The 10,165-nt window shown below is 36.2% G+C and overlaps 1 protein-coding gene across 1 annotated transcript; it reads right to left on the minus strand.

The window, feature by feature from the left end:
• Positions 1-1,977: 1,977 nt before the first annotated feature.
• Positions 1,978-6,800, minus strand: LOC104585955 (cytochrome P450 CYP72A616-like). The gene is made up of 6 exons (XM_088901412.1): positions 6,736-6,800; positions 5,402-6,599; positions 4,295-4,515; positions 3,864-4,108; positions 2,821-3,208; positions 1,978-2,538 (listed from the first exon to the last, which is right to left on the minus strand). The coding sequence occupies exons 2-6, from the start codon at positions 5,676-5,678 to the stop codon at positions 2,113-2,115; spliced, it is 1,557 nt and encodes a 518-aa protein (XP_088757538.1). The 5' UTR covers positions 5,679-6,599; positions 6,736-6,800; the 3' UTR covers positions 1,978-2,112.
• Between the last annotated feature and the right edge of the window lie 3,365 nt (positions 6,801-10,165).

Below are 10,165 nucleotides of genomic sequence, written 5' to 3' on the forward strand. Positions count from 1 at the left end.
AATTTAAGAGATTTTCCCTTTCACATTTTTCTACTTAGATGTACATGAAAACTTGTTAATGGAGGGTACACACTTCCTATGGGTTGAATGGTCCTTAGGATGTGAGTTCATTTCACCCAAGGTTCCATCACTCAATACGTATGCATAATGTAATAATTTGCGTATAGCACATAATACTTTTAATTTAATTTTTTTTTCTTTTTTTTTCAGATTTTTCAGGGGTTAGTCTTAGGTAGGGTTGCAAACGGATTGGATCGAATTCGAATCAAGGTATATCCAAATCCAGTCCGGCATTGTTCATGGCAGATCTGACTAGATTTGACAGGCAAAGATCTGAATTCGAATCTGATCGAGAAGTCGGATCCGATTCAATTTGTTTTCTTTAAAAATTAATAAATTATTAAAAGAAAATTAAAATATACCAATTTAAATAAAAAATACAAGTATTTTTTAATTATTTTCATCGTATATATACATGCTTTTTGTAAAAAAATAAATAATATAACAAATTTATAAAAATACATACATATATATATATATATATATATATTGGATAGGGGGTGATCCGAATCCAATCCGATCCGAAAATCTGAACAAAGGCGATCCAAATTCAACCAAATAGGATCAGATCTCGGATCCATTTGCATCCCTAGTCCTAGGTCTGCCTATCCCCTAAAAATGATCTAAACCCCCAAACCCCTGTCTTTAGAGTATCGGGGTTTGCTAAATATGCCTGACACGGGGCATGTGGTATCAAAATTTTGAACCTTGTTTTCATCTTGTTTAACATTTGATATGTGCTTCAGTGCTAGGCTGGTCCTGATGACCCTAGTTTGGGGCCGATCTCTAGTGTGCCTGCAACAGAATCAGAACCCATTTGGGAGGGATTCAATGATGATTGAGTTGCACTGACTGAGCCGCTTCAGAGAAGCTACCAAAAATAGCTTCACAGAAAAGTTGATTTCTCTATGCAGACATATTTCTGGTTTTCTAGGGTTTTTTGCCAAACATGACTTCACAGCTTGCCATGTGGAGCCTACCTTGCAATGCCAGAAACTGCTGTATGAAAGCCCTTCCAAACGGGCATTAATTAAAGGAAGAATCACATATCAGTTCTAGCTTTTGAGCAAGAGCCCATCTCCATGCCAGAGTTGATGTCATGTACACAGTGCCACAGTGGCACATTTGTTCTACCATTTCTTTGTATGGACAAGATTCCAAGAATAGGTGCAAATTTGTTGCAGACAACCACAGCAAAGAAAATAAAGAATTAGTAATAGTTCTGCATAGAGGTGGAGCTTGGAAGGATCCAATTAATCCAATCTTTTGAGAAGTTTAGGCTTGAACTTTTTTAGCTTCTTTATTGGGCTTTGGCCCCAAAGGTTATTAAATTAGGCCTCACTAAGCTCATGTTGGGCTTGACTTAAAGCAATGAGTAGCCCAAGTCTGGTTGTAAGTGCATAAGTAGTAAAGTTGTATATTCATCCCAACTGCCCAGGCCCATACACGCAAAACAAACATACACTATGTGCATCATGAATATGGATGTAATAGATTCTATATTTTTCTTTTTATTAATTTTTAAAATGGAATGTACTCTCTAAATTGAAATATAAAAGTGCAAAAATATTAGGAAGAAAAAACATCAAGCCCACAAACCCTACCAAACTGAGCCCAGTTTGAGTTTTGTTCGGTCTGGCTCAACCCCTTTTTGGTGCAGAAACACATGGATAAATTAAAAACTATATTTAATTTAGATTTTTCCTTTTCAGATAATTCCCTTGTATTGATTAGATCTTTATTTAACTTTATTGAATCATAAATCTAAGAAATGTGTTTAAAAGCCCTCCTCTAAAGCAACTTTTTTTTTGTCACATTCATGCATGATTTATCAGTGTTGTTAGCTAGTCTCTGACAACTTGTGAGAGTTTGAATTTGCTGCTTAAGCTTCAGTAGCTTAAACGACCAAGACATCCAGCTCATAATGTATCTATATAGTGTTAGATGTAGTTCAATCCACTGCATAACTAATATTCTTAGATTACAAGAAGAGGTAGGTCTTCACTCTGGACTTTCTACCACATCTGATAAATCAATGGTGTGGTGAAGAACTCATAGTTTATGTAAGAGGATCTGAGCACCATATTGGGGTTGAAGAGTTAAAACTGTGCAAGGGGCATGACAGTAGGTTGGTGAGAGCTCAAATGAAAAACGTTGTAGAATCATTGCCAGAGCCATCTTTACTACCATCAGTGCAAAATTCTGTCCAATGCAAATTCGAGGGCCCCAACTAAATGGGAAGAAGGTGACTTGATTCTTTGTTGCTTTTGAAACTCCTCCTGCAAACCTCTCTGGTTTGAACTCTTGTGCATCATCACCCCAAAATTCGATACTGTGGTGAAGGAGAATTATTGGCAATGAAAGCTCTACTCCAGGTGGCAAGAAGATTTCCCCTAGTTTGATCTTCTTGTATGTCCACCGAGAAATTCTAAACACTGGTGGATATAATCTTAGAACTTCATACAGAATCATGGTCACCTGCATAGAAGGTCAAATGACATTTCATTAAAATGTGTGTTGGAAAAGTCTTGGCCTTGATTGTTTGCATTGAAATTTCATTTGTACTGGTGCAACAGTATGGGAGTGAAAATTCTGGTTTACTTGTTTTGTTTGTTCATAGTGCAGAAGAAGTAAAATAAAAACTGAATCGAAGTAAAGCCTAAAGAAAAAGTAAACCAGAATCTACACTTTCTCATTTACACCCCCATGCATTTGTACTAGCTAGTGCAAATAAAACTGTAAAGTAAAGAAAGTACTCACAATTTTGAGTTGATTTAACTCATTAAAATCTGGCTTATTTTTTCCAAATACTTGTAAGACCTCTTCCCTTGCGCGCAATTGCCATTCAGAGTGCATACTCAACACAAGCATTGTCCATGTGAGCAAAATTGAAGTGGTCTCCCGTCCTGCAAAGTAAAATAGTTTGCACTCCCCGATCACTTCATCAATACTCATACCAACATTCTTTAAATTCCCATGCTCTTGGATCTCTTTAAAATTGAACTCCATTAGCAAACCCAATAAATCATTTGTACAGGCTTCTCCCATTCTCATAGCCTTTTCTCTTTTACTGATGATTCCCTCCAGTAGGGCTCTCACTTCTCTTTCCATTTCTTTCATTCTGTTGTTCCTTTTTGTGGGTAGAAACCTACATAGAAATTCAAGTGATGAATGTAAAGAAACTGTGTGGGAATCAACTTCATGACCTTTATCATATCTGGTGCAACGACTCTTTCACTCAAATAAAGAGATGCAGGATACATCAGCAAAAGATATCTTATCTCACAATCTCACATGTAAAGGCTACTCAAGGTGTAGTCATAAAATTGACTCATTTATACTACATACAAAGAAAATGTATATAGAAGTAATATTCTCATTTATTAATCTGAATGATCCTTTATTTGACTTGACTTTGAGCAATATCCTTATCAAGAAAGTATGGAACTGTAAGTTACAGTATCATTGAGCTTAGTTGAATATCTTAATCCTATCTCTCTCACCCCTCTTCCCTCTTTAATTCTTTGTTGAGAAAAATGTACTCCCCCTAATGATCCTTCTTCTTACCATTGAATCTATAAATTTGTCTGCATGTAGAACATATCCACAATGCTAGTGGTCATTATAGAAAATATGGGGATTAGTTTTTGCTGCTTCTCAGCAATCAACAAAGCTTTAAGAAATTTTGTAATCCAATACATTAATTAAATGCAACAATACCAGAACCAGAAGAGTTCACTATTAATGAAGCTAGAGTTTGTAGAATGAAAAAATAAGTTGAACCCTATTAATGCTTTCCCTACCTGAGACCCGGGATATGAATGGACATAGCATCCTGCATAATAAGGCTGGCCTGTTCTTCTTGAATTTGAAAAATTCGTCTCCCTTCTTCATAGCTGCTACCAAATGCTGCCCTAGATATGATATCCCCAGATAAATTTTTGAGTTCAGGCCATACATCCATTTCATATGACCCTTCTGATGGAACCAACTTTTCCCATCTTGTTATCAGATCACAACAACTAATAGAAAACACTGGTAACAGCCGCTGTACCCAATTCCAAGGAAGAAAAACAGAAGTGATCATTGTTGTAGTAGCAAAAGATTAACAATATAACAAAGTCATGGGAAAAGAAATTATGGTAATGCCTATAGTGTATTTCCTTCCCTTTCCCTGTAAGAAAATGTGTGGATTCATAGCTGCATTTAAACAGGATAGAGAATAGAAAACAACCTTTAGCTTATCTAGATGGAAAGCAGGGTTGATGATCCTTCTATGCTTAACCCATTTTTCTCCCTCATAGCTTACAAGTCCACTTGCTAACGACCTTGCAAAAGGATTTGGTTTGGACCTCTCAAAGTGTCCAAACTTGTAAAGCAGAATATCCTTTATCAGTTCTGGGTCTGTAATATAAATCCTAGGAGTTCTCCCAGACCATGATACTGACATTTTACCTGCATTTTTCAACCAGTTGTGTAAGGTAGAGCAGATGAAAAGAAATCATCTTTAGAATCCATACTTTATAAGGAAGAATAGATAACTCATGTCTTGTAGAAACTACTCATTTAAGAGAAATTTTATAAATACATGTAGAAATTCCAAATTTTTTAATTAACCAGAGAAACAGAAGGAATTGAGCCAAAATATTGTTTAAATGTAAGTCAGGGTGCAACTGTGAAAAGGATGAAAATTGCCACATCAGCAAAAACAATTTTTAGAAAAATGATAACTGGAAAACATTTTTTTTCTGATGTAGCACATCAGAGACACTTCATTAACTATGGGGATATTCACCAATATGCATGATTTTGTTTGAAAAGATGACAACTGCCACATCAGTAATAAAACAATTGTTGATTTCTAATGTGACAGCATGCATATTGGGAAATACCCCCAGCAGTTTCTCTGATTTGTTGTCCTTATCATAGTTGTGTTGACAAAAATGCCCACTCGAGAGTCTACTGGACCAGATGGCCATGGTTCCTGTCAAAAGATGAATCTTAGTTCTTGGTTATCCTCCACCTAGGAGATTCAGATGTTAGTTCCTGTCAAAAGGATTCTAACTCGACAGTCAATGCCTGGAGTTAATCTTCATCATCTACCCTATAAATATCAAAGTTTGAAAGGACTATTTATAGGGTAGATGATGAAGATTAACTCCAGGCATTGACTGTCGAGTTAGAATCCTTTCCTCGTGTTTCCTGGGATTATTCAATCCATCTGGGACCAATCTATCACTAAGAACACAGACCTGCAAGCTAAAATGAACAGACATCAAACTTATCAACTAATTAGAGCAACCAAAGATATGAAACACAAGTAATTTTTGCAAAAACATACCATAATTCTGGATGGTCTGAAGAACAAAGGGTGCAACTCTTGGGGCGATGTTGTGGGAGAGATTCATGGGCTTGGATAGTGCTTCTTTCCTCAACCTCGATTCATCCTTCAGATTCCCAACCAGAAGTTTGTAGGGAGGCCCCTTGATGCCTTGCTCTTTCAAATACCTCTCCAGCTTCATGGGCCTCCACCATATCAAATACAACATCCTCCACACCCATGACAGTATCAAAATACACAAGATTACAGTTGCAGAGATGAACACAAATTCTCCCATACCTTCAACTTGTTTTGAAGAATAGGAGAGAGAGAGAGAGAGGGGGATGGTCCTGCCAGTTTAGTGGTTATCTCTATAGACAAACAAACAAAATAAGTAAAATAAATTATTAATGCATGGTTTCACAGTGTCCTAGCTTTTCTTTCACGTTTCTCTATTATTTTAGTGGATTGGGGACCATGACAACTAATATATGTCTGCCAACAAATCAGAGGTATAACAGTGAAGGTAGCCCATTCACTGAAATGGTTAAACCAGCAAAGCAACCATTTCACAAATGGATGTAGGTATAAATACAAAGTATTCTATAATTCTATTTTAACTCTCTCTAGAGTCTAGATAAGTGTCTCTACTCAAGTGTGGAAGTCAAAATCTAAGAACAGAATAAGAATTAGTAACCACATATAAAAACACATTAAAACCAGCACTATAGACTTTGAATTGGATTCCATAAGCCACTATAACATGGGATATATATTACCTTTTTTGCGCTAAAAACTAGCATTTCTTTAGATCATAAAACACTGATTTGAGAACATTCAAGCAAAAAACTAGACTAAATGGCAGCTTTTGCTCATGTGTTGATCTGTATTTTATACCCCTGATATCTAATTAAAATAAGATTTCAAATAATTACAAAAGCAAACAATCAAATAATAGAAGGGTTGAATGGTTTGTACCATTAGTGTAGATATGAATGAGTATAGAAGAATATAGAATGGCTAAATTTGTAAAACTTGTTTTATTCAAACACTTTTGTGGTTTATCAATAGGTCTATAATCGGATCAGATGTACATACATCCAAGTTTGATTCCATAAATGAAAACCACCCATCCGAATTCGATCCGAACTCCAATCTGATGCATAAGAAATAAATCTGAGTTCGAGTTCGATCGGATGTATCAGGTTTCGGATTCCACCTGAGTTCGACATAATTAAACAAAAAAAAATATGAGAAGAGAAACAAAATTCAAAATTCAAGAAGAGAGATTGTAACAGATGATTGTTGTTTCTAAATGTTAAAGTGAACGGGGAAACAGCCTTTCCTCCCTCTACCTAAAAATGGAACTCTCATCAATGGCTACGGTGGAAAATGGCAAGAGGATCATGAAGAAAAGAACTAATAGAGATCTGTATTCCATGGTTGGATCTGTTGAAACTGAGAGCAGGGCAGGCAATCGATGGTTTATTAGATCCTTAGGCTGTGTTTGGTTGCTGTACAATTTTATTTGCACTAGTACAAATGCGCATGGGAGTGCAAATGAAAAAAATGCAAATTCTCGTTTAATTTTATTTTTGGCCTTAATTTATTCTGTTTTGTGTCTTAATATACGTACTGCAATCAAACAAAATAGGGAAAATTTATGATGCGGAAAATGTATGGTATAGGAAGAGTTCTGACCAATCAAAACCCACCCATGAATTTTGATGAATAACACCTGATTGCCTACCGGGCTTATGATTCCAGTTGACTGGTTAGAAGTTTTTCAAATATCATATCTTTTTCATATCATAGCGGAACCCAACAAAATAAGCTAAAATTTAAAACAAAAATAGGTCAAAATTTATACTCAAATCATTTGCATTGCCATAATTTTGCATTAGTGCATATCTATTTGTAGAGGTGTAAAGTGGGTCGTGTCGGGCCGGTATGGCACGGCCTGTGGGCGGCCCGCGCAAAGTGCAAGTCGTATCGTGCTAGCCCATAGACCATTACAGACCATGTTGCCCTCCCCTATGAAAATTCTGGGGGTCGGCCCAACACAGCCCAGGCCCATTTGGGCCCGTGCCGTGCCGCGGGCTGTAGGTCGTGCCGGGCTGGGCTACAGGGCGGGCCTTGGGCCTGGGTCGAACCGGGCTAGACTGAATGGATATGGATATGGTTATGAATTATGAATTTATGATTGCCCAAAAAATAAATAAATAATAAAAGTATAAAACAATTCAAATAGGAATTTTATTTCATTTAAATTTGAATGAATAATGATATAAATTACAAAGTATACAAATATTGAAATATACAATGGTTGGATACTTCATACTTCATACTTGGATGAATGAAATATGAAAATGGAATAAATTAATAAAATATAAAAAATACAATATAGTTACAAATTGAAAATACAAAATTACATTAATAGCAAACAAATTAAAACAAAATTTACAATAAATTGAAAAGAAATAAAAAATTGTGAGTTATTTGTTAAAATTTACATATACATTATGATGAAAGCATTCACACTTTCATCATCTGCTTTAGGTGAAATATCCGGTGAATGTAGTAGTATCATGCCTTCCTTTGTTTTATAATTGTAAAGTTGTAATCTATATTTTGCATCATAATTACATCTAGCCAACCCTGGTACAGTGGTACCTATAGGTCCTGTACTAAAACAACTAAACAAGACTTTGATGGAACTGTAGCTTGTAGACACCAGAGGGGTTAGTAGATCATGGATCACGTGCCATGGTGGGATTGGCAGTGAGAAATGTTCTCCGACTTCTCCCAATATTTTTAAAATTGATTTTCCATTATTTCAACAATTCATTTAAATTGTGGGTTATTTCTTCTTTCTTCTCATGTGTGAGAAAATGTTTGGTCAAATGGCCAGTACCACCCTTGCTACAATAACTAAAGTATTTTCTACATTTTTGGCAAACTGCTCTTTTCCCCTTCCCCTCAACATCCTCTATTTTAAATATTTTCCAAATCGGGCTATTAAACTTGGGGTTTTGGGAAGAGTTGGCCATTTTTTTTTAATTCTGAAAAAATAAAATTAATTTAATTGTACTTACCCCGGATTGTCGGTTCAGAATCCCAACTTGATTTCAACGGTTAAAGTCTTTCAACGTGACAACATCCAAGGCTCCAAGCCTCCCAGATTGCTAACTTGGAGAATTAGATAATCAACCAATCAGACTATGAAACTATCAAAGTTCACTCAAATTGCAAAGAATGTATGAGAGATTGAGAGAGTGAGAGAGGGAAGACTGAAGAGATTAAGAGAATAAGAGAATTGCTGAATGTTGATTATTGAATTGGTGTGATAAGAAGAACGGTGGAGGATAGGGGCCATAGGGCTATTTATAGGAATTGAAAATAATTCAATTGCCCAAAATATCCTAAAAAATAATTGGTTTTTAGTTGTTAGAAGGGGTATTTTGGTCATTATAAAGTTATTTATAACTTTACCCAAAAAGCCCCCCTAAACTAGTTGTTATATAGCTGTTGGGAGGCATTTGTATCATTTTTCTCCTCTCCATAAGAAAAATACATAAATACACCCCCTATATAGATGTTTATAGCTGTTACCCCCCCAAAAAAGTTGAAACTAGCCATTGGGGGGGGGGGGGGGGGGGGGGGAACGGCTAGTTTCGGATGGGCCAAGTGAGGCCCACTACGGGCCCTACGGGTCATGGTGTGGGCTGGGTGCGGGCGGCACTGCACCAATAGTCGTGTCGTGCTGTTCCGGCTTGTGGACTATGAACCCTCGGCCCAGCACAACACGGACCATTGTGCCAGGCCTAGCACGGCCCGTGGGCTATCGTGTCAGGCCGGTCCAATTTCATGCCAGACTACGGGTGACCTGGCCCAATTTACACCTCTATCTATTTGCATTGCAACCAAACACTGCCTTTAGGTTTCTAGTGTTAGCCCGTTTGGTTGTTTTGTCATTTATATTTTGCAATGAGTAATTAGAATAGGCCCCAAGTTCAGAGTTATAGGTTGTCCATATATGTATTATTTATAATATATTAAAACTAATAACAGAATAATTCAAGTCGGATTTTTATCGGATCGAATGCATCTCCATCCAAAATTTATCTGATTTTTAATTGGATTCTTTCCATTCCATTAGAATCCGATTCAATAATGCATATAGTTCATCCGATTCCGAGATAATTGGATCAGATGTCGGACCATGGAGTTTCGGGTAATGTTAACATGCCTATTTATCAATAAAAGAAAATATCCTGTTTCTCCTAGTAAAAAAAAAACAACTAAAAAAAATAAAATTATAAAGATAAATGTAGAATATAAAATAAATATAGATAGATGTAGAACACAAAACAGATTACAATGTTGTAATTTTTGCCTCTTCATATGTTTATAAAATCTTTTTAAGTTATTTCTTGCCTTGTGTGTAAGGTGAATGGGTGGCCATCTTAGATTTTTACTGATATGAAACATGCATTCAGCTATTTAGATTGTATATTAGGGAATTTTACACCGAAATAAGCCAATTAGGTTAAAAACAAGGATGAAATTCTTAGGAAAATCATCCATCAATTTGACGGTTAGAGGTGATCCAATTAATCAAGTTGGATTTTGGTCCAATAGATGAGTTCGGATCTGCTCCTCACAGAGCACGCCTCACACTGATCTCACAACATGTTCAACTGTGCATCCGAAACATCTCCATACTTGAAAATATTTATTCATGGGAAGATGTTCTTAATGCATGACTGAAACGTGTTGTGAAAC

This window comes from Nelumbo nucifera, chromosome 3 (assembly GCF_055504915.1).
Source record: "Nelumbo nucifera cultivar China Antique chromosome 3, China Antique-T2T, whole genome shotgun sequence".
NCBI classification, from domain to species: domain Eukaryota; kingdom Viridiplantae; phylum Streptophyta; class Magnoliopsida; order Proteales; family Nelumbonaceae; genus Nelumbo; species Nelumbo nucifera.